At 41.1% G+C, this 24,522-nt stretch overlaps 1 protein-coding gene across 1 annotated transcript; it reads left to right on the plus strand.

Annotated features, from left to right (window-relative positions):
* Window positions 1-587: 587 nt before the first annotated feature.
* LOC140185530 (hepatic and glial cell adhesion molecule-like) lies at window positions 588-21,815 on the plus strand. The gene is made up of 6 exons (XM_072238861.1): window positions 588-668; window positions 4,403-4,684; window positions 5,471-5,564; window positions 10,367-10,440; window positions 17,659-17,735; window positions 21,525-21,815. Exons 1-6 carry the CDS (start codon window positions 596-598, stop codon window positions 21,813-21,815), a joined length of 891 nt encoding a protein of 296 aa, XP_072094962.1. The 5' UTR covers window positions 588-595.
* Window positions 21,816-24,522: the final 2,707 nt, after the last annotated feature.

Consider the following 24,522-nt stretch of genomic DNA (forward strand, 5'->3'; position numbering starts at 1 on the left):
CAAAAGGTGTAAATAATTGTTTTGGACATTGGTAATGTAGAATACTGCAAATCTGGTTCATTGGTTCATTGGCGAGACTGAAGGCGGAAGAGTTGCGTGGCCTTGGTTGTTGCGCAGACCAGACCCTTGTCCCGCGGCATTGCCCGCCCAAGGGAGGAGACGCTGGTGGCCGTGTGAAAGAGAGCAAAGGCATGGCAGGCTCACTGGAGTCCATGCTGGGTTGGGGGCTGGCCCTCTCATCAGTGCTGCTCTCTAGTGTTCACTCGCTGGATTTTTGTTGATAATGCTTTCTTATTATTTACATTATTTCTTATTATTGTTTTCAGTGGGAGCAGAGGGCGTGAATATAACAACACAAGCTTACACCACCCATGGTGTTGTGGGAGGCTCGGTCTTACTTTCTATACAGTACACAGCCAGCAGTTCTGAGATTCCTGTCATTCAGTGGCAGTTGAAGAGAGACAAGCCTATCCCTTTGGTCCAGTCCTATGGTACCCGTATCCTGGGCAAGTTACGGCCAGAGTACAAGGATCGTATTGTGGTCTTCCGCAATGGGTCTCTGTTGATCCACAACCTGCAGCCAACCGACGAGGGAATGTATGAAGTTGAGATTGCAATCACGGATGATGCCTCCACCGCAGTGCAAACACTCAATTTAACTGTCGATAGTAAGTAGCCGGCAGACCATTGAAGCAATTATATTCTGATATATATTTAAGTAACACAAACACAAGGAATTCTGCAGATGCTGGAAATTCAAGCAACACAAATCAAAGTTGCTGGTGAACGCAGCAGGCCAGGCAGCATCTCTAGGAAGAGGTACAGTCGACGTTTCAGGCCAAGACCCTTCGTCAGGACTAACTGAAAGAAGAGCTAGTAAGAGATTTGAAAGTGGGAGGGGGAGGGGGAGATCCAAAATGATAGGAGAAGACAGGAGGGGGAGGGATGGAGCCAAGAGCTGGACAGGTGATTGGCAAAGGGGATATGAGAGGATCATGGGACAGGAGGCCTAGGGAGAAGGAAAAGGGGGAGGGGGGGAAAACCCAGAGGATGGGCAAGGGGTATAGTGAGAGGGACAGAGGCAGAAAAAGGAGAGAGAGAGAGAAAGAATATGTGTATATAAATAAATAAGGTCTCAAAGCTCTCCGCTTCTTTTTGGATTCCAGACCTAACAGTTCTACTGTGCTCCGTCTAGCAGAATTAGTCCTTACTCTTAATAATTTCTCCTTTGGCTCCTCCCACTTCCTTCAAACTAAAGGTGTAGCTATGGGCACCCGTGTGGGCCCTAGCTATCCCTGCCTTTTTGTTGGCTTTGTGGAACAATCTATGTTCCGTGCCTATTCTGGTATCTGTCCCCCACTTTCCCTTCGCTACATCGACGACTGCATTGGCGCTGCTTCCTGCACGCATGCAGAACTCGTTGACTTCATTAACTTTGCCTCCAACTTTCACCCTGCCCTCAAGTTTACCTGGTCCATTTCTGACACCTCCTTCCCCTTTCTAGATCTTTCTTTCTCTATCTCTGGAGACAGCTTATCTACTGATGTCTACTATAAGCCTACTGACTCTCACAGCTATCTGGACTATTCCCCTTCTCACCCTGTCTCTTGCAAAAATGCCATCCCCTTCTCGCAATTCCTCCGTCTCTGCCGCATCTGCTCTCAGGATGAGGCTTTTCATTCTAGGACGAGGGAGATGTCCTCCTTTTTTAAAGAAAGGGGCTTCCCTTCCTCCACCATCAACTCTGCTCTCAAACGCATCTCCCCCATTTCACGCACATCTGCTCTCACTCCATCCTCCCACCACCCCACTAGGAATAGGGTTCCCCTGGTCCTCACCTACCACCCCACCAGCCTCCGAGTTCAATATATTATTCTCCGTAACTTCCGCCACCTCCAACGGGATCCCACCACTAAGCACATCTTTCCTTCCCCCCTCTCTCTGCTTTCCACAGGGATCACTCCCTACGCGACTTCCTTGTCCATTCATATCCCCGCCATCCCTCCCCACCGATCTCCCTCCTGGTACTTATCCTTGTAAGCAGAACAAGTGCTACACATGCCCTTACACTTCCTCCCTTACCACCATTCAGGGCCCCAAACAGTCCTTCCAGGTGAGGCAACACTTCACCTGTGAGTCGACGGGGGTGATATACTGCATCCAGTGCTCCCGATGTGGCCTTTTATATATTGACGAGACCCGACGCAGACTGGGAGACCGCTTTGCTGAACATCTACGCTCTGTCCGCCAGAGAAAGCAGGATCTCCCAGTGGCCACACATTTTAATTCCACATCCCATTCCCATTCTAGCATGTCTATCCATTCTAACATGTCTATCCACGGCACTGTAAAGATGAAGCCACACTCAGGTTGGAGGAACAACACCTTATATTCCGTCTGGGTAGCCTCCAACCTGATGGCATGAACATCGACTTCTCTAACTTCCGCTAATGCCCCACCTCCCCCTCGTACTCCATCTGTTATTTATTTATTTATTATTATTCGTGCTTTTCCCCCTCTCTCTCTCCTTTTTCTCCCTCTGTCCCTCTCACTATACCCCTTCCCCATCCTCTGGGTTTCCCCCCTCCCCCTTTTCTTTCTCCCCGGACCTCCTGTCCCATGATCCTCTCATATCCCCTTTGCCAATCACCTGTCCAGCTCTTGGCTCTATCCCTCCCCCTCCTGTCTTCTCCTATCATTTTCGATCTCCCCCTCCCCCTCCCACTTTCAAATCTCTTACTAGCTCTTCCTTCAGTTAGTCCTGACAAAGGGTCTCGGCCTGAAACGTCGACTATACCTCTTCCTAGAGATGCTGCCCGGCCTGCTGCATTCACCAGCAACTTTGATGTGTGTTGCAGGGGTATTTAAGTAAACCTAATTTATTTCCCACAAAAATATAATTTTGCATTCTCCTCCACTTTAATCCTTCTGCTCTTACGAAAGCAGCAAATTGTATTTATCACAGTTTCATGGTCACCAGCAACTTCTGCTAAATATCCATTCTTAATGTATGAGTGTAGGGGACAGTGAGCTTCAGCGGGTATCCAACTTTAGGGAGAGAAAGATCCCTGCCAATGCTGTCCTTATCCAGCTTTTGTTGATCACATGGAAGGGAAAGGAAAAATTACTTTCATTTACATGGGGATGGAGATTAGGTCTGAGGTGTTGAAGCCCAAATCCAAGGGCATCCTAGCTAAATGTAATGCACCCTAACTCCTTTTTGATTGAATTCTGAAAACTCAGCTGGGTGGAAGCAAGACCTATCATTCTCCTGATCAGAACGGCTCAGACCAGAGCCAGGCAATACTGTGTCACCGAGCCACATAGTTCATTTGTACTCTGTATTCCTGGATGTGTGAGGGAAGGTGTATCACTTCTTGCTTCTAATGGAGTTGTCATTCTCCCTGCTCTAAAATACTGCTGTACAGGTATCAGGTAAAAATGAAGTTAGGCTTCTGCAAGACTTGGATTCCTAATATGCCAAAAGATTTTTGTGTAATGTAACAGCAAAGAGAGCAAGTTGTATCCAGACTCATACCTGCCAGCAGTAGTACCTCAACAAATAAACTATGCTCCTGAATTTTAAATACAATATGCCAGCTGTATTGATTTCTGACTCTCTTGACGTTGTAGCTCCCCGATACAAATGAATCAATTAGGGGAAAGTTTGACATCTGCTATGTTCCCAATTTATATTCTGATGTCTTGTTAAATATAATAAAATAACTGTCCTGCCGTAGATTTACTAATCAAGAACCTATCGACCTTTGCTTTAAATATACCCAATGACTTGGCCTCCACAGCTGTCTGTGGCAATGAATTCTACAGATTCACCACCCTCTGGCTGAAGAAATTCCTCCTCAACTGTTCTAAAGAGACATCTGTGTGTTCTGAGGCTGTGCCCTCTGGTCCTGGACTCTTCCACAAATGGAAGCATCCTCTCCATGTTTATTCTGCCTAGGCCTTTCAGTATTTGGTAGGTTTAAATGAGATCGCCCCTCATTCTTCTAAACTCCAGGGAGTACCAGCCCAGAGCCATCAAATGATCCTCATACACTGACCCTTTCATTCCCAAGATTATTCCTGTAAACCTCCTCTAAACCCTCCCCAATGCCGACACATCCTTTTTCCTGGCCAGTTTTTCAGCTGCCACCCACTGAGTTATTCGACGCATTTAAAATTCTGCTGCCAGAGTCCACTAAGCCCCATTCACTCATCACGCAAGTGCAACTACACCACCAGTTCCCCCACCCAGTACCAATTAGTTTCTAACTTTGCCTCTGACTAATTATGCTCCCCAAAAGATTATATAATTGCAAGCGGTTATTGTTGTTGTTGTATGGGACACTCTGTGTTTTACAGCCTTGTGCCCATTGTCTGTTTTCTACCTTGGATTACCCAGTCCCTGTGACGAAGCCCGTGGTGGTCTTATCATCCTCCACAGTTCTGGAACTGAGTGAATACGTAACATTAAACTGTTCACATGAAAATGGAACAAAACCAATATATACATGGCTGAAAGGAGGAAAACCCCTAGAAAGTGATGAAAGGTTCTCCTTGTCCAGCGATCAGAAAATACTGACCATCTCACAGATCCACGTAACTGATGATGACATTTACAGCTGCGCCGTGGAGAATCCAATCAGCAGCTCTCGAAGCACGCCGGTGAAACTGACTGTGTACAGTAAGTACAAAAGCAATATTTAGAGGAACACTCAGGATCGACAGGACACAATCTGAGAAACTGGGAGGATATATAGATGGATAGTGTGGATAGCAAAATGAAAATATGCTGACATTTACAAAAGCATGTCAAATATCATAGCTTTTCAGTATTGCCAAAAGACAATTAGCTCAGAAGCATTTAAGGGTAGATAATAGTCATGGACTCATACAGCATGGGCACAAGCTGTTCAGTTCACCACATCCACATCAGCCAGGGACAGCCACCCGTATTAATCTCACCTTCTAGTGCTGAATCCTGAACTGATTCTTAAGAGCAACTATATAAGGCCTTGGCCAGATCAAACCTGAATTCCTTGTACATTCAACAACATTGTGGGTATGCCCACACCTCCAGGACTAGCTCACCATCGCATTCCCAAGGGCAAATAGGGATGGGGCAATTAAGTGCTGGCTCAGCCTGAAAAGCCCACATCCCTTGAATAGATAAAAAAGGTCATAAGAAAGATGAAGTTAGAAGAATTCATTTTAATGATGAGAGTGATTAGAATCGGGAATGGCCAGCAAGGAATGGTTTTAGATACAGAAAATTTGAAGCATTTCATATGAATATCATGAATGTAATTGAGACAAAAATAGATAATACTTTTACAGTGCACATCAGGAAGTATGTCCTCTTCCAGAACAGTAATTCCTTTGTAATGTTCTTCTATTTGTAGTTAAGATGGTTTCAATTATAATTCAGAAGCATGAAGTACAAATAATGATGTGTTTGTGTTTCTTATAGGGCGGAGTTCTTTGTACATTATCCTTTCTACAGGAGGCATTTTCATTCTGGTAACCTTGGTTACTGTGTGTGCTTGCTGGAAACCATCAAAAAAGTAAGACTTATTTGAGGTTCCTGCTTTTATGTTTTTCTCTGCCTGTTTCTGTGCTTACAGAATGATTCATTAGAAAGAAGTGTGAGTGTACTGAGTTAGTAACCTGAATTCAAATCCTGCATAGGCAGATGGAGAATTCTAATTAAGTTAAGAATATGGAAATAAAAATCTATATAAATATTGCATTACTTCAACTTGTTCTTTCAGAGCAAGAAACCTACTCATAGAATCATACACCACAGAAAAGGGCCCTTTGGTCCACCTCATCCATGCCAAATACCAGGGGTGATTGATAAGGTCGTGGCCTAAGGTAGAAGGAGATGGGTTATTAACTTCAAACTTTCTGCATAATCACTCAAAGAGTTGAACTGCATGTGCATGTAACGAGAGCTGTATAACTCATCTCCTTCTATCAATCACCCATCTGTGGACACTTTCTGGAGGTCCAAGATCCATATGCTCCATGACTGTTGGACTAAATGTGTAAATGTAGGAGGGGATTGTGTTGAAAAATAAATGTGCTACGTTTTCTAAAATTGACTCCTTCTACCTTAGGCCACAAACTTATCAATCACCCCTCATATGATGCCTACCTATGCTAATCCCATTTGCCCATATTAGGCCCTTATACCTCTATGCCTTTCTCATCCAACTACCTGTCCAAATGGTTTCATTTAAAACAACTTCAGCTGTTCTTTTAAATGAAACCAGTCCCACTTTGCAGTGTTTGTTTCTTAACAGTCTCACGAAAACATAAAAAATAGGCCATCCGATTCCTTAAGTCTGCTCTATCATTCATCAAGATCACTGCTGATTTTTTTTTACCTCATTGCTTCATTCCCTTGTCCCTTGATTCCCTTTATGTCTGGAAATCTATGGATCTCTTTGTTTTGAACAAACTCAACATCTGAGTACACCACTCTCCAGCATACAGAATTCCAAAGATTCATCACAATTTGGGTGAAGTAGTTCCTCCTCATCTCAGTCCTGAGTGACCACCCCCCACCCCCCAAGTCTGAGACCTGTGACTCTGCTTCTGAAGTCTCCAGCCAGGGAACACAGGGAACACACTTACCCTGCATCCATCCTGTCATAATGTACAAGAACTTTCCAAGTTTTGATGAGATATCCACTCATCCTTCTGAACTACAGAGTATATACACCTAGTCCTCTGAATCTCTCTTCATATGACAAACCCAACATCCTTGGAACTCACTTAGTGAATCTTCACTGTACTCCCCCACCATGCCAAGTACATTCTAAGGTAAGGAGACCAGAACATTATGCAGACCCTATGTATAGTTCAACCACAGATCTATACAAATGTAGTAAAACCTATGTTATTATTATTTTAAGAGGATTTAAAAGCAGAGATAAGGAAATTTTACAACATGTATAATATACTCTTTGCCTTCATAATCACTTGCTGGCTTTCAGTGACTTATTAATATCTAAATGACACCTGGTTTTCTTTGAACATCAACATAACCAATCTCACCATTTAAAAAATGCTCTTCTTTTCTGTTTCTCATGAGGTTTTCTCATAAAGTACCCAGTTGTATCAAACTATTGGAGAATCACTTTCTCACGGCATTTAAGGTGAGCAGTATTTGCCACTACTGCTGGCAACTGCGTGCTATGAAGTGAACTACTTGAGAGTCACTTTTCCACATGTATAGACATCAACAGCTTCATCAGACGTATGGCAAAGTAGAATTTGATTCAGTTTTAGATTCAGATTAGTGTATTGTCATATACACCAAAATGCAATAGAATTCCTAGCTGGTGTGAAGCTCATTTAGAGATTCAGGTTGAAAACCCTTTATCAGGTGAAGTGTCTTCAATCTGAAATGCACATCTGTCTGTTCACAGTTTTTAAGAATGCATGGCTTTTGAAGCTAGATTGGTAAATGAGGATTTATATTCCATTCAACATAGTTTTTCACCTCTAGCTGTCTGGGGCAATTCCTGTATGAAACCCTAAGCTCACAGTTTGTCTTAAGTTTGGAGATAATGTGTTCTTGTTGGAGTAATTTACCTATCTATCATAAGAGCTACATTAAGTTCAGTACTGCAGCTAACTCCAGTCTGTGAGTCAGTAATATTTCAGTTTAATGTTTGTTTTCCTATGCATGTCTACATTTCTACATAATGTAATATTTTGAAATTTGCTGATGGCATAAAACTGGGCGATATTATGAGATGGGAAGAGGACACAAAGAGATTTCAAACAATTTATTCAAGTTGGTTAGCTGAGCAAATACGGGGGAAATGCAATATTACATGATAATGGCTAGACCTCATTCCTAGTATCAGTGACTGATCTCAGATATCAGATATATCTCACGTGATCTAGAGTGTACTGATCATTTATATCCTGATCTCAACAGTAGTTTGTGGCTTACATTTTTACGGTGTTTTTTAAGACTGTGTACGAGGAAAGATTGAGTTGGCTAGGCCTGTATTCTTTAGAGTTTAGAAGACTGACAGGGAAACTTTTTGAAACATACAAAATTTTGACAGGGCTAGACAGACAGGATGTTGCCTCTGGCTAGGACCAAGTGGGGGTTGGTCGTTCTAGAGGGGTCAAGTGTCAAGAAAATGAGTGAAGCATTTAAAATTGAGATGAGAAATATCTTCACTCAGAGGGGGTGAACATCTGAATTTTCTACTCCAGAGGCAGTGGAGGTCGTCACTGAATACAGTATATGTAAGAAGTGGATAGATTTCCAGACACAGAAGGCTCCAAGGATTTGAGAAAGGATAGAAATGTAGTATTAGTCACTGTATTCAATGTGAAGCAGCCAGGAAGAGCTGAATAGCTATCCCTATTCATATTTCCTATGATTATATGTTTTTTCACCTGACTACTGATAAGTGACTGCCACATATAACAGCTCTTGGGTTCTTCATTCTTCTTTATGGATTTATACTTTAACACAACAAAGTCCCATTACTGGATGCCCTATAGAGTTCACGTTTCCTCTTTATGAGAAATCATGTGAAAAAAATTGTTTGCACAATGCCCAAAAATCGACATTGTGTGGACAAAAATCGCTTGAGTGCAACATTAATCACATTATTTTGCAGACAGTTCTGCATAAGTTAACACCACATGTTAACAATGAAGGACTTCTTGGCATAAGGAATTTGCATACCCTTGTGCTGTTTTCTTCTTGTCCATCTGACTCAAATGACATCAACGGTATAATAAAGCTTAAGATTGATTCCTGGTGAAATTTTCAACCATGTTGGTCTGAAGCATGACTTTTCCTGTTCTCTCACAGAATAAAACAACTTTTAATTACACAGAAGGCTCAAACTGAGTGTTATTTAATAGGCTGGGCATTGGGCCAAACAAACTGCAAGCAGACTGACCCAGAATGGAATACTAGTCAACATAACCTCCAGGTGATTTCAGCAATTTGTACCTTGGTGCAAAGAAGCGCCAGAAGAAATTCTGCAGAAAGAAAAGTGTTTTTTTTTCTACTTTAGATTAGAAATTACCACTAAAAAAGAGAAAGATCTCTGATAAGAAATGCCTTCATGGCAGGAAGTTGCCATGGTAGTGTCTGTAAAAGCATCATTGCCTTCCCTGAATGCTTGCACTTTAAGAGGAGCTTTACTGGAGTCAAATGCCCTGCTAATTGGCTTGAGTGACAAGAGAGAGCCTTTCTTGATTTCTCAATGCCAAAATGTTGCATTGCAGAAATACCCCTCACTGTACCATAAATATATGCCACACATGCAGCCTGACAGGAGGATCCTATGACACTGTAGGAGAAAGAGCATTGGTATTCCTCCTGATAGACAAACCAATATTCAACCCTCATCATACAAACTCCTTCAAGCAGTAATGATATACTAAACAAATAATCTGCTTATTGATAACAATTACCTTGAACAGAAAGTCCTACAAGGAGTAATGGATATGGCCCGGTCCATCACGGTAAAGCCCACTCCACCATTGAGCACATCTACACAGAGTACTGCTGCAGGAAAGCAGCATCCATCACCAAGGACCCCATCACCCAGGCCATGCTCTCTTCTCACAGTTGCCATCAGGAAGGAAGAAGGAACAGGAGTCTTAGGACTCTCACCATCAGGAACAGTTATTACCCCTCAACCATCAGAGTCTTGAACCAGTGGCAATAACTTTACTTAACTTCATCTCTGAACCGGTGGAATCACTTTCAAGGACTTTTCATCTCATATTTATCACTTATTTATTTATTATTATATATTTTTCTTTTGTATTTGCACAGTTTCTTGACTTTTGTACATTGTTTGTCTGTCTGTCCTGTTGGGTGCAATCTATTGTGCTTCTTGGATTGACTGAGCATGCCCAAAAGAAAATGAATCTCAGGTTGTATATTGTGACATATATGTAATTTGATAATAAATTTACTTTGAATTTTGAGCTTGATCTAGTTTTTGCACCTTTGCTATTTGCAGAAGCTTGCAATGCACATTGGCCAGGTGCTTCCAGCATCACAACAATGCTTATATTTAGAAACACAAGAGATTCTGCAGATGCTGAAAATCCAGGGTAACACACACAAAATGCTGCAGGAATTCAGCAGGCCAGGCAGTACCTATGGAAATGAATAAACAGTTGACGTTTTGGGCCGAGAGCCTTCATCAGGCCTTATACAGTATTTAGAGCACTTCATTGGTTATAAACTATTTTGTGGCAATCTGAAATTGTGAAAACCACATGGGAGCAATTCACTGTAAAATGCATAAAAATCAACATGAAAGACTGTCCCCTTGAAGCCTCACTATTTTTCTTGTTTATTAAGAAATAAAAGAAAAGGAGAAAAAGAGGGATCCCAAGATCCTACAGAGCAAAACGAAGAACAAGCCAAGCATGAAGGTACAGTGTATCTAAAGTGTGGAGTGTTGGTTATAGGTTGTGGAATGCAAGCTTCTTTTTCTTAACACGGCAAAGTTGGTAGGATGGTTATAAAACATTGTACTGAGCAGATTGCTTTGTCTTTCTGGTAAAGGGTGTAGATGGAAGAAGATTTGGAATATTAAAGCATGGAAGACAGAAGATTAGATGGATTACAACATTCTTTTTGGTTTCAGCATAAGCACCTTGATATAAATTGACATCTTAATTCAGTGTATCGAAAAGAATGACTGTTGTGGTGCAGAAGCACATTTCCCTGACACACTGACACAAGAGAATGCTTTCTTCTGGAGACTGCTCTGAATATTCTCAAAGCACAGCAGAGAGAACTCGAATTGATTGCCTGCATAATAATTTAATTGGATTTCTTGATACAAAAATGAACATAGATCTGGAATTTTTATCTCCTAGAGCAATGATTTTGTGTACAGTGCAGTGGAATTTTTAAAAAACTGCAAAGCAATAAAAAGATTTGGTTAGACTATACCTGAAATATGTAAGCAGTTTTAAGCACCAAACCTTCGGAAAACATACATTGCTCCGAAGGAGTGCAAAATAGGTTTACCATGATGATAACTGGACCAAGCATTAAATTACAAGGAAAGATTAGACAAACTAGAGTTGTATGACCTGGAGTTTAAAATGTTATCTAATATATATAAAAAAGAGAGCTAAAGGGATGGATAAAAATAAATTATTTCAATTTGTTGAACAGACGAAGGGTAGGAGGTCATACACTAAAAATTAGATTTACGCCTTTCAGGAGCGATTTTAGGAATTTCTTAAATGCTCAATGTGATTCAGGTTTAGAGCTCCCTTTCACAATTGGCAGTGCCAGGCCCATTGATAATTTTAAATTTGATATTGATATATTTTTGCTAACTAAAGTTACTTAAGGATATGAAGAAATATCAGGTATGTAGAATTGGGTTATATATCAGACAAAATTTCATGAAATGACTGAACTAGCTCAAAAGGCTAATTTTGATGTTCTGTTCCTAACACTATCACTTGCATCCCAACAATCCCTTAATCAGGCCTCACACTTAACAGTACCATGATCAACTGTGCCCAAACAGGACTGCAGAAAGTCTCAGATCCACATCTGACAGCTTGCATAGACTGTGGGCTGTGCACCTACACACTTACTAACCAATACATTTCTCTTTACTCTGCAGGTGGTGCACAATCATAGACAGCTCCAATTAACTGGTAGGGACAGGTATGGTCACATGACCTGTCACCTGGCCTTGGTCATAACTGGAATTATCGTTGTGTTGTCCATGGACACAGGCATAATCATGTTAGATACAGAATAGTGTCCTTAGAATTAATCTTCTTTTCCACATACCACTTAGCCCGTAATCACTTCTGATTCACGTGCTGCTAATGGAACAAGCAAGCAGCTCTCTGCAGCTTTTCTCTCACCACAGCCTGCTTCTGTGCCCCTTTCCTTTCAGAGGGCCAAGAATCTGACCAGGTGATATAGAATACAAGTACACACTGCCACTCAATTTAATACTCACAGATAGCAGTTCAGAATCTTAGCTACTTAAAGACCAGATTTACATGTGTACTCCAAGTATGAAGTGTCTACAGGCAAGGCAAGGTGAAAGAGTAGTGCAGGTACCAAATCCCTGGATGATTTAACTTAAGGAAGATAGAGATATATTATTAGGACAACATAAAATTGCACAATGAAATTGGTGCATTGACAGTTCCACCAAAAGTTTATGTGCAGTGTAAAGAAGCTTAGAGGCATCTTGACAAACCTAGCATCAGCCTTTGAATAGAGTTTAGAACCCAACCTTTTTTTTAATAGAGGTAGGCAGCTCCATTAACACACTTGTGGACCCAATTAAAAATGTAGATCTGGTAACCAATATCTCCACCTAGTTCAGCACAGACAGCGCAATCCAGCATTATGATGCTGCAATGGAGGCTCAAGTCTCTATCAAGCAAGTTCAGACTGTCATGGTAGTTCTGCAATGTATTCCCTGAATAATCACCAGCATTACAAGAGCACTAACCTTGGGGAGTGGCATTGAATTCAAAAAATACAAATTTGCTGTCCTCTCATATGACAATAGCAATTATGATCGCTGCATTTCCATTTTGCTGGTTCTTTGATGTTGTCTGATAGACCACAGTCTACAGGACTTCAGAGATCAGATATGTACATAGTTGATTTTCAGGGCCATCTGCAGATGTGTGAGTCAGAAGCTTTCTACAGCAGACATTCGGGTAGCGTTTGGAACAGGCTAAGACATTAAAGGATTACACAAGGATATAATCATTTGCTATTTCTATGTAATTTTGTATGCTTCAATTTATAAATTTTGTTTTAAAATATTTTTTAGAAAAATGTTATCTTTGCACTGTGGCTGAGAAAAGATGGAAAGTGTAGTGGACTGGGCAATTCAGATTGCACTTACTGGTAGTGCAATTGAATGAGTTTGAGTTTGTCACAGGCAGACTGGACCAAAAGAGCAATGAAGGTAGATAAGTCGCCTGGACCAGATGGTCTACACCTTAGGATTCTGAAAGAGGTGGCTGAAGAGATTGTGGAGGCATTAGTAATGATCTATCAAGAATCAATAAATTCTGCCATGGTTCCAGAGGACTGGAAAATTGCAAATGTCACTCCACTCTTCAAGAAGGGAAGGAGGCAGAAGAAAGGAAATCATAGGCCAGTTACTCTGACCTCAGTAGTTGGGAAGATGTTGAAGCTGATTGTTAAGGATGTGATTTCGGGGTTCTTGGAGACACGTGATAAAACAGGCCAAAGTCAGCATGGTTTACTTAAGGAAAAATCTTGCCGGACAAATTTGATGGACTTCTTTGAAGAAATAACAAGCAGGATAGACAAAGAATAATCAGTGGATGTTGTGTATTTAGATTTTCAGAAGGCCTTTGACAAGGTGCCACACATGAGGCTGCTTAACAAGTTAAGGATCCATGGTATTACAGGAAAGATACTAACATGGATAGAGCATTGGCTGATTGGTAGGAGACAATCAGTGGAAATAAAGGGAGCCTTTTCTGGTTGGCTGCCAGTGACCAGAAGGGGTCTGTATTGGAACCGCATCCTTTTACGTTATATGTCAATGATCTAGATGACAAAATTGATGGTTTGGTGGCCAAGTTTGCAGATGATATGAAGAGGGGTGGAGGGATAGGTAGTGTTGAGGAATCAGAGAGGCTACAGTAGGACTTAGACAGATTAGGAGAATGGGCAAAGAAGTGGCAGATGGAATACAGTGTAAGGAAGTGTATGGTGTTGAACTTTGGTTGAAGAAATAAAAGCACAGACTATTTTCTAAATGGGGAGAAAATGCAAAAATCTGAGGTGCAAAGGGACTTGGGAGTCCTCATGCAGGATTCCCTAAAGGTTAATTTGCAGGTTGAGTCGGTGGTGAGGAAGGCAACTTCAATGTTAGCATTCATTTCAAGAGAACTAGAATATAAAAGCAAAGATGTAATGTTGAGGCTTTATAAGGGGCTGGTGAGGCCTGACGGAGTATTGTGAGCAGTTGTGGGCTACTTTTCCAAGAAAGGATGTGCTGACATTGGGGAAGGTTCAAAGGAGGTTCATGAAAATGATTCAGGGATTGAAAGGCTGATCATATGAGGACTATTTGTTGGCTCTAGACCTGTACTTGTTGGAATTCAGAAGAATAAAAGGGGATCTCATTGAAAGCTATTGAATGTTGAAAGGCCTCAGTGGAGTGGATGTGGAGAGGATGTTTCCTATGGTGGGGCAATCTAAGACCAGAAGACACAGACTCAGAATAGAGGGGTATTCTTTTAAAATGGAAATAAGGAATTTCTTTAGCCAGAGGTGAATCACAGGTGAATCTGTGGAATTTGCTGTGGAGGCCAAGTCATTGGGTATATTTAAGGCAGAGGTTGATAAATTCTTGATTAGTCAGACAAGAAAGGATACAGGGAAAAAGCAGGAGATTGGGGCTGAGAAGGAAATGGGTCAGCCATGTCAATGGACCAAATGGCCTAATTCAGTTTCTATATCTTATGGTCTAAAAGGAGGCCTCATCCTCCTTCTCATTTTCCTCTTGTTGAATAGACTAAACCTATAATAGCATGGATTACATATTAAAACAACCAAAAGTCATGATACCCATTCTGCTGTATGCTACAGGTGTCCTCCAAAGGCATCTTGGCGGTGAAATTATTATACAACAAAGTAGATAATACTAGAAACAATCATCGGGTTAGTCACCACCTGAGGAGAGAGAAACAATTGACTTTTCATCAGAACAGCAGAATTATTATTGTAAAGAATATTCTGATCTATGGTTTTTATTGTATGCACATGTGAACTGTGTATTAGCAATTTCATCCTCCGGTCTCGCTTACAGCCCAATAGACAACCTTTAATCGGTCACAATAGCTTCAATGCAGATGAATCAGTGGACTGACAGAAAATTAAGATATCATGATAATTGCCAGGAAATGGCTCTGTTCAGCGTGGTAAATTGTGCATTGTCGCAACCCAGGTGGGCATTGAGAGTGTGAGATCCCTTTCTGACATGGTGCATCTCAGAGCCAAATACCATGTGTACACTTAAAGTTACTTGTAAAGTGAACTGGAATCCTTATGAAGTCATGTGCTTACTGCTTCTTGACCAGAGAGGATGACATGTTAGATCTCCTTAAAACAGAGCTCCACTGTCCTCCCTCATGCAGAAGTAGATGGAAAACGGTGAGGTGTTGCAAATATTTCCACCTTTAATCAGGTAACCTTGACATAGACAGACTGGACAGTAAGTGTTAAATCATACAGTACTTCATTGTGCAAGGATTGGAGTGACACAGTTTCCTCTGGGTGCTCCAGTTTCCCTCCAAAAATATGTGGGTTGGTATGTTAATTGACCACTATAAATTGCCCCTGGTGTATTGATGAGTGATAGAATCTGGGTGCAGTTGACAGGAATGTGAGGAGGATAAAATGGGTAAGCATAGGATTATATAAAAATGAGCATTTGATGATCAATGCAGACTTAATGAGCCAAAGGACCTGTTTCTCTTTATGACTCTGATAGTATCTCTCATGGGCCATAATTTGCATGTGGTTGACAGACTTTGTCATGCAGTCCTCCAAGGTGGCTGGACCAGGTGGCAGATTTTATGGAAGATGTCCTTACTAAAGTTCAGACATTTCACAAACTTATTTGAAAATGATCAGTTTTCTTCAATTCTTTTTGTGCGACTGAATATAAAATCCCAGAATTTGATGTTTGATTGGTATGGTATCAGAATCAGAATTAGAATCAGGTTTGTTGTCATGGGCACATGTTGTGAAAGGTTTTAACATACCTTTTGTATGTTGTGAGAGGTGTTAACCAATATCCCCTCTTCTCATTGCCCTCACAGTGCATTCCTGGAGGATTTCCTGATACCTTGCAGAGACAGGATTACTCTTCTTTGTATTACCTCCTCCTGTGGTGTCAAGCGGTGTCAGAAAATCACAGAATCCATATAGCGCCAGACATAATTGTTTCTCAGATCAGCTTCTCTTATAGACAACTCTCCGAATCTGTGACTCATGCCTACACCTACTATAGCAGCAGTGTACCTACTTATTAGGAGTTGCAGACTGGTTTAAGTTGCTAGCTACTCACAGTATTGCTTCCTTATCTAGGACTTGTGCCCAATAGGCATCACATCATACAGGTATCACAGATTAAAGTTCTTTCTAAGTTACCTCTCATTTGTTTGTGTTTGATTCTAGTTTAAAAAGCCTCAGCTGTCATCTAGTGTTAGAAATAGAATATTACAAGATTTAAAATGGGATTAGCACATTGAAAGTAATTTTCTTCTTCTGAGAATCAGAATCACTTTATGGCCAGCACGTGATTGTGATTTGGCGCCAAGCATAAAACACAAGCCGATACCACAACAGACAACACAATAGCAACCAATAATTTACAAGACAATAGCGCAAACAGCCATAAGCAATCAACAATTAGCATAACGGTCACATGCGCAAATGTCAATAATCAAACTTAAATGTATGTGAAGATATGAACGGAATAAATAGTTGTCAACAGAACAAGGAGAGCAGGGAAGAACAGTTAAATGATGTTGTACAGGGACAGGTAGGGTATTACACCTGAGTGGGTTTTGTTGTGAAGCTGGATAGCTACAGGAAAGAAGCTTTGGAGATGATGTGTAGCCCTGGTAGTGATGGACCTGATGGCAATTGGTGAATAGGTGACAGCAGTAATATTTTCAGCTCTTTTCTTTGCTCTGGCAATGAACAGGTCTTTTAATGTCGGTAGCTGGCAGCCAATGATCTTCTCCACTGAGTGGACCACTCGTTCGCCCTGGACTTGGAGAGGGAGGAGCCGGCAGGGAAGCAAACAGTGATAGAGGTGGTCACAGCACTCTCAATGATGGCTGAGTAAAAATTCATCAGGATACACCCTGAGATGTTAAGTTTCCTAAACTGGTGTAGGAAGAACAATCTCTGCTGGGCTTTCCCAGTGATGAGCGTAACATGAGCGTCCCACTTCAGTGTGTTTGTAATGGTAGTCCCCAGGAGTTTGAATGACTCAACCACAGATACAGCCTGACCATTAATTTCTAAGGAAGGGAGCAGGTTGTCAGCAGAAGTCAATCCTCGTTTCCACTGTCTTGATGGCATTAAACTCCAAGTTGTTATGAGCACACCATGCTGCGAGACCTCTGCTTGATAGCACATCACATCATTATTCGACATGAGGTCAACCTCTTCTGTGAAAGTTGGTGAATAGAAAGGGAAGTCAAGAATATGTATAATAGTGATCTATCAGTGGATTTTCCACCACTTTAGAAAGTTAAATTAGCATTGAATAATATTAACCATTTAATGTCATCAACATTTTTGTTATCTTTAGTTAGTGATAGAAGTACCAAATACCTAGATAAAGAAAAAAAATACTGGAAGCAACAAGCTGGCATTGATTTCAAAAATGAGGATTGTGTTTGATCACAAGAATGATAAGTAAGGAACAGCAGTAGATGAGGTTGACGTGAATCTTAAGAAAATCCTTCAACAAATAGAATTTACCTTGGGGCACATTAAGGGTTATAGAATTCACAGAAAGTGAAAATTTAATCTAGAACTAGTTAACAGCATCTTGTTAATTATTTTATGCCATTCTATTCCTTTCTCAGTAGAACTGCTACCAAAAGCAGCAGAGCACAAACGTGAGCGAAAGAGCCATAAGGGATTATACGTCATCAAAGAAAAGGTATGAGAGGCAGTACCTTGTCTCTGGTTGCGGCACATATTTCAGCTGCTCAGTGGTAGATCAGGGACAACATAACAGTTATAAAATCTGTGTGTCTAGCAGCACATACACACTTCTATGTAGGTTTGAAAAAGATGTGTTAAAATATCATTGATAGTTTCATTGAATTCCAGTAAACTTGTACATAGACTATTCAGCCCACTATGTCTGTGCCAGTCAAACAAAGAGCTACCCAGCTTCATTCCATCTTTCAGCACTAGGTCTGTAGCCCTGCAAGTCACAGCTCATAAAATAAATATCCAATTTTTTGTTTCAGTATGCAAAAGGATTTCGGCCCTGCCATCTTTTTAAATTTCCTCTTGTCCTCTCTAGTCTTTTTAATTTGTGCCCTCGTGGTTTCAGTCCATAGGTCCTTCCTGTTCTCTCCATTTCAGCCCTTTACAGTCTTATCCTCTTTAATTAACTCCCCTCAGGATCCTCTGTGCCAAGAAACTAACATAGTGTAACCAATCATTCCCTGTAGCTATTTTCTTTTCCTGGCAGTAAGTTCATAAATGTCCTTTGCACCCTTGCCAGTTTTCATCACATCTTTCTTACAATGTGCCAACCAGAACTCAAATTGTTATTATTATTTATTAGTTTAATATTGTCACACTTATTGAGATGGCGTGAAAAACTTTTATTTGCATGCCATAAGTACATCAATGTAGTACAAAAGGGGACAAAAAGCAGAATAGTATTATATTTACAGAAAAATTGTTGCGCAGGTAGACAAATTAAGTGCACAGGCTATGACTAGGTAGATGGAGAGATCAAAAATTCATCTTTATCCCATAAGAGGTCCATTCAGAAGTGTTATAACAGTGGGGTAGAAGCTGTCATTAAGCCTGGTTGTATGACAGTGTACTCAAGTTTTTGTACCTTCTGTCTGATGAGAGGGGTTCGAAGGGGTCCTTAATTGTATTGGCTCCTTCGCCAAAACAGTGGGAAGTGTTGACAGAGTGAATGGACGATGAGAGGTTGGTGTCTATAATAGACTGGGGTGTGTTCACAACTCTATGCAACTTCTTGTGGTCTTGGGCAAAGCAGTTGTCATACCAAGCTGTGATGCATCTGGATATATCATGGTGAACTCTGGCAATGACGGAACCCAGGTGCAGAGGAACGGCAGACTCCCATGGAGAGATGGAAACAAGATGTTATATATAAGTATATCAACAGGGCATTGGAGACACGACCGAGCGACACTGTGAGGCACATCGTACTCAACGTAAGGACTCCAGGAAGAGCGCTAAACAGGGATCTGTATTAAATAATCATAGATCACAGCAAATCTGTGCCAGTCACTATTAATTTGACAAGACTAAACAGAAAGCACAAGGGCTTAACGGCTCTAGGTAAGACAACAATTAGTAAATACAGGTGCTTGAGAATTCTAGTACCCAATGTTCTACAGCTCACTGCAGAGGCCTGCAGGGCTCATGACAGTACCTCTCTCCCTAAGGCCAGGTCCTGATGGCCCACAGAGCCCTGGGGGGCTCAAGACAGGACTGGAAAACTCGGGACAGACCTGATGCTCTTGAGACAGGGCTGGAAAACCTGGAACAGTCCTAATATTCTTGAGACAGGGCTGGAAAACCTGGAACAGACCTGATGCTCTTGAGACAGGGCTGGAAAACCTGGGACAGTCCTAATACTCTTGAGACAGAGCTGGAAAACCTGGAACAGACCTGATGCTCTTGAGACAGGGCTGGAAAACCTGAGACAGTCCTGATACTCTTGAGACAGGGCTGGAAAACCTGGAAAAGACCATGTAACTCGGAAACCTTGCGCATATAACTTGGGAAAATTGCGCATATAACTCAGAAACATTGCGCATATAACTCGGGAATATTGCAAATATAGCTCGGGAACATTGCAAATATAACTTGAAAACATTGCAAGTATAGCTCAGAAAAACTGCATATACTGTAGCTTGGAAAGACTGCAAATATAGCTTAACATTGCATGTAGCTCAGAAACATTGAATACCATGGGAGATCTAATATACCTTGTCGACCCAGAGAATCTCAGAAAAAATCTTGAACGTAGGCTGGAGAAGCTTGGAACATAGACTGAGGGCAATCAGAACATGAACTGAGTAAAGAAGGCATCCTCGACTCCAGCCAACCATGTCCAAACCACTGTAGTACCTCTGCTGGGTCTTTTGATGGTGCCGGGGTCCTTCTGTCACAGTGAGCGCTGGCAGCGACTGAACCCAAGTGCGGAGAAATGATAATCGTCGTCGCAGTGAGTGCTGGCAATGACTGAACCCTGGTGTGGAGGAATAGCAGACTCCCATGAAGAAAAGGAAACAAGAGGTTATCCATAGGTATACCAACGGAGCATTGGAGGTACAGCCAAGCCGTACCGCAAGACAAATCATATTCAACACTAGGACCCCATGAAGAGCGCTAAACGGGAGTCCATATTAAATAGTCATAGAATGTGAAAAACGCGTGCCAGTCACAATTAACTTGACAAGATTAAACAGAAAGCACAAGGGCTTAACAGCTCTAGTTAAGACAACTAGTAAATACAGGTGCTCGAGAAACCTAGCAACCCAACGTTCTACAGCTTGGCGCAGAGCCCTGCAGGGCTCATGAGAGGATAGGATGCTTTCTATGGTGCATCGGTAAAAATTGGTGAGAGTCATCAGAGCCATACCAAACTTTCTTAGCCCTTTCTGAGGAAGTAGAGACACTGGTATGCTGTGATCTAACTGACATTGTATACAATTTTTGCGTAATCTGGCTGCTCATTTATTTTAAGCCTTGGCTAATAGATGCATCCTACATGCCTTTTTTAAATCATTTCATTGTCATGACTGGCCGCCCTTAAGTGTCTGAGGACTCCAAGTTCCCTTTATTTATTTAAAACCTTGGTATTCTGTCAATTACTATATATATTTCCTTGCCCTTTTGGTCTTATCCAACTGCATTTCCTCACTCTTTTCTGAGCTGAGTTCCATTTGCCACCTCCCTAATGAGAACACTTATATCTTCATGAAGTTTAAAGCTGTTCCTCTCACGTTCAGCTGCAAACTTCTTTATCTTTCCCCCTATACTAAAGCATGAATGTATATCAAGTAGAAATCAGGATCCCAACATCCTGCGCAATAGAAAACTGATCTAATTTCCCCATTAGATCTTTTGCTAATGATTTTAAATTTGACCTCTGGTTATTCATCACTCAATATATCATTATCTTGGAAACCTCTTGTAGGTAAGTTTACAGTCTACTTATTAAAAGCTGAAAGCGCTTGCAGCAGAAAAAAAGTAACATACTTCTTCCTGCTGTGCATCCACAATTTTTATTGGCAACCATGGCCTTGGCCTCCACTGCACTAACCTCTGGAATTCTTCCCTAAATCTGTCTGCTTCTTTACTTCTGCATTCTCCTTTAAGATGTTCTTTACCATATTTTGTTCCTTAATATGTTAGATACAACGTTTTATTAAAATGGCATCCCTGTAAAGTGCCTTGGGACACTTTGGTATTAAGGGTGCTACGTCAATGCAAGTTATTGTTCTTTAACTTGGTCCTTCTCATGACAGCAAGACATTCAAACCTACCGCTTTATTTTGTCTTTTCAGTCACCTACAATTCTAAAACTCAAACATTCTCTCCCTTAAAACACTGTATCCAGGCTTGCTTTTAATCTTATCCATTCAACTTTTAAGGACTTGAGTCTGAAACAATAAGGTTTCTCAAATTCAAATATTCTAATCCAGCCCGTTGTCTTTTGCAGGATTCTCCAGATGATGAGGAAGACTCTCACATTGATCCCAAGAATACAGCCGAACAGGCTGAATTCATCGTTCCCTCCATAGCTCCAGCTCGATCCCCAAGACCAGGTGGCCAATCACCTAGGCGGTATAGCAGGTCTCCTGCTCGATCTCCTGCTTCCAGCAGATTGCAGAAATCACCAAGCCGATCTCCCAGCTCACCATCACACCAGAGAGGTGCCAACCGCATTATTCGGCCAACAGGAGTTCATATGATTGTGGAGCAAGACGAGGCTAATACAGAGGAAAATTAACGCTTAGAAGATTTTGTATCTTCCTTCACAGACATTAAATATATAGTAGGTCCAGAAATATCAATATCAAAGCCTGGAACATATCCAAGGTCCTCCCCCTCACCCCCAATAACTGCTTTTCCCGAGTGTATATGTAATTCTGGTAAGCTTATATCCTGTAACTAGTGTTCAACATGGAAGCCCTTGGTGTAATTATTTGATGTTCCATTTTTAAAATGTAAATGGAATTATTTTCGATTACCCTTTGGGTAATAAGGATGCAGGAGCTAAAGGCACACAGGTATGAAATATGTTTGGTTTAGGGTTTTGGCAGATAGCCTTCAGAATCCTCACTCTTAAAATGACCTCACCTCTCCTGGTAGGTGAATATTTTATCAGGACTCATGTGGACGAAAATGATCTCAGTATTGATCTGGCAAATCCTAGCTGAGGACTCAGTAATTAGTTTCTTTGTCCTTGGGTTAGATGTGGAATGGGAAGTTTCATTATCTTGTTAAATGGTACATGAGTATGGACATGGAGTATAGGCCTGTTTTGATGCTTTCTTCAGCACATATGTGCATGATAAAGAATGGTCAGTCTGCAGATGTTGACCGATTTCCAGTATGGAAGATAATTGATAGCTTTACTTGGATACTTACACACTTTCAAGGACCTGAGCCAACACCACAGTCATCAATGGCAGTTGAGCACCTTATATTTTTTAGAAGCTGATTTCATTCCAGTGGGTCCGACATCTGAGGTGACTTCATTGAGGTCAGACAACTCGCTCGAGAACAGTCCTTTAAGATAGGCTGGTTAGAGAGAATTCAAAGAGAATAACTAATCTAAAACAAAAAGAAAATCACTGCATAATCAGATACAGAAAGCCAGGAAATGAAGGAAAGAAAGCAAATGATGGCTCAAACAATGATGTGATGGTTGTATTTAGTTCTTCTAGATTTAACCCAATCAAAAACAGGGCACCAAATTGATCACTTTTACATTTCAGGCTCTAATGACATACCCCATTGATTATTCTATACTATATAAAAACCAGAAATATGCATTAAAGATGATTTCTGGTGACTTGGTAATACCTGATAATCATCCACTAACTTCCTGATCAAATAAAGTTTATGCATCTTCACATCAAATAAGCATGGGAATTCAGCTTGGCTGAGAGGCTTCCTTCAGTCACTGTAATCTAGGCTCCTGTACAGAAAATGTCCAATTTGGTGAGGTGCGGGAGAGCTACTAGTGCACGACTTGCATCCCAGCACCTCTGAGAGAGGGGAAGAGACAATCAGGAAATAGCCTGCATTGGATACAACTTTATCCAAATAGTTTTGGGTCTAAATATTGGCTGGTACCTTAAATTATTCAAATGACCCATTAATTTCTTTGTCCAAAGACACAAATTCTGCAGATAATAAGATTGCTGATGGTGAGTGAGATGGAACACTGTAGAGCAGATTCATCACGCCTCCCCAGGCAAATCCTATGCTGTTGTCAACCAAAATACTGGTGCTTATCTTCTTCCCATCCTTCCTTATTGACCAGCAGTCATGATGAACAGGAAGATGCTTTTCCTGTTACTAACCTTCAATGACAAACTCTCCAAAACCGGCTTGTAAATTGAACGTTAACAGGAAATTACACTGTCATGCTTTTCCCTCTAGTCTCATCATAGCCTTATTGGCATTTACATAGAAGAGAAAGAAAACATCACTGTTACGATGTTCAGGAAGCCGATGTGATCTGTGAATGCCAACCTTGTGCAGATTCCAACCTCTCCCAATTTTCTTATTCTCTGATCTGGGGATCCAGAATTCTTGAATCAGTCATAAGAACTCGATCTCAGGACTCAATCCTTTCCTCCTCAAGTCTCCCTCGTCATTTCCTTGTAATATTCAGCTTGAAACCATTATTATTTTTGGGATGTTTACACTTCTTTCAAATAGAAAGAAGTCGAAGCCCTCATCAAGGTTAATTCACATTGAAAGAATGCATGATTTTGTTTGCAAAACAACCCTGGTGCTTGTACGTAAATTAGGAGCCAACATCACAATACTTTGTTTAATCAATATAAAATCCTTCATTTACAATTTTAATTTTAACACCTGTACTTTAATCAGTCCACAAATGCATTGTATATGCTTGTTTGATGTTGTCTTGACACTGTCTTGGTGTTATCCAGACTATAGCATAAATATGAAATTTAATATGTTTGATTCTCTGAAATGGCGTCCAAATATGTCTCCCAAAATCTCCAAAGTGTTTAATAGATTACCTACATGCCACAATCATTGCCTTTTTTGAAAAAAATCCATTGTTGCTCCCTGTGCTGTATGACTTTCTACAGTCAAACTATTTGTTGCATTACTGCATTCCAAACCTTTAACAGCCTAGGCACACTGAGCATTCTAGCCAAGCACCTTTCGCTGTGAATGGTTGGGCCCTGGGACATGTTGTAGTACAGAAGGACTTTGAATTTCAAATACATGGTAACCTGAAAGTGTTGTCACTGGTACGTAGGGTGGTGAAGAAGGTCTTGGCACCCTGGCCTTCATCAATCATGGCATTGAGCACAGAAGTTGGGATGTTATGTTGAAATTGTACAAAATGTTGGTAGGCTGCACTTGGAATACTGTGTTCAATGTTTGGCCACCCTGCCGTAGGAAAGATGCCATTAGGCTGGAAAGAATGCAGAAATGATCTATGAGAC

Source organism: Mobula birostris, chromosome 20, assembly GCF_030028105.1.
Source record: "Mobula birostris isolate sMobBir1 chromosome 20, sMobBir1.hap1, whole genome shotgun sequence".
Lineage (NCBI taxonomy): Eukaryota > Metazoa > Chordata > Chondrichthyes > Myliobatiformes > Myliobatidae > Mobula > Mobula birostris.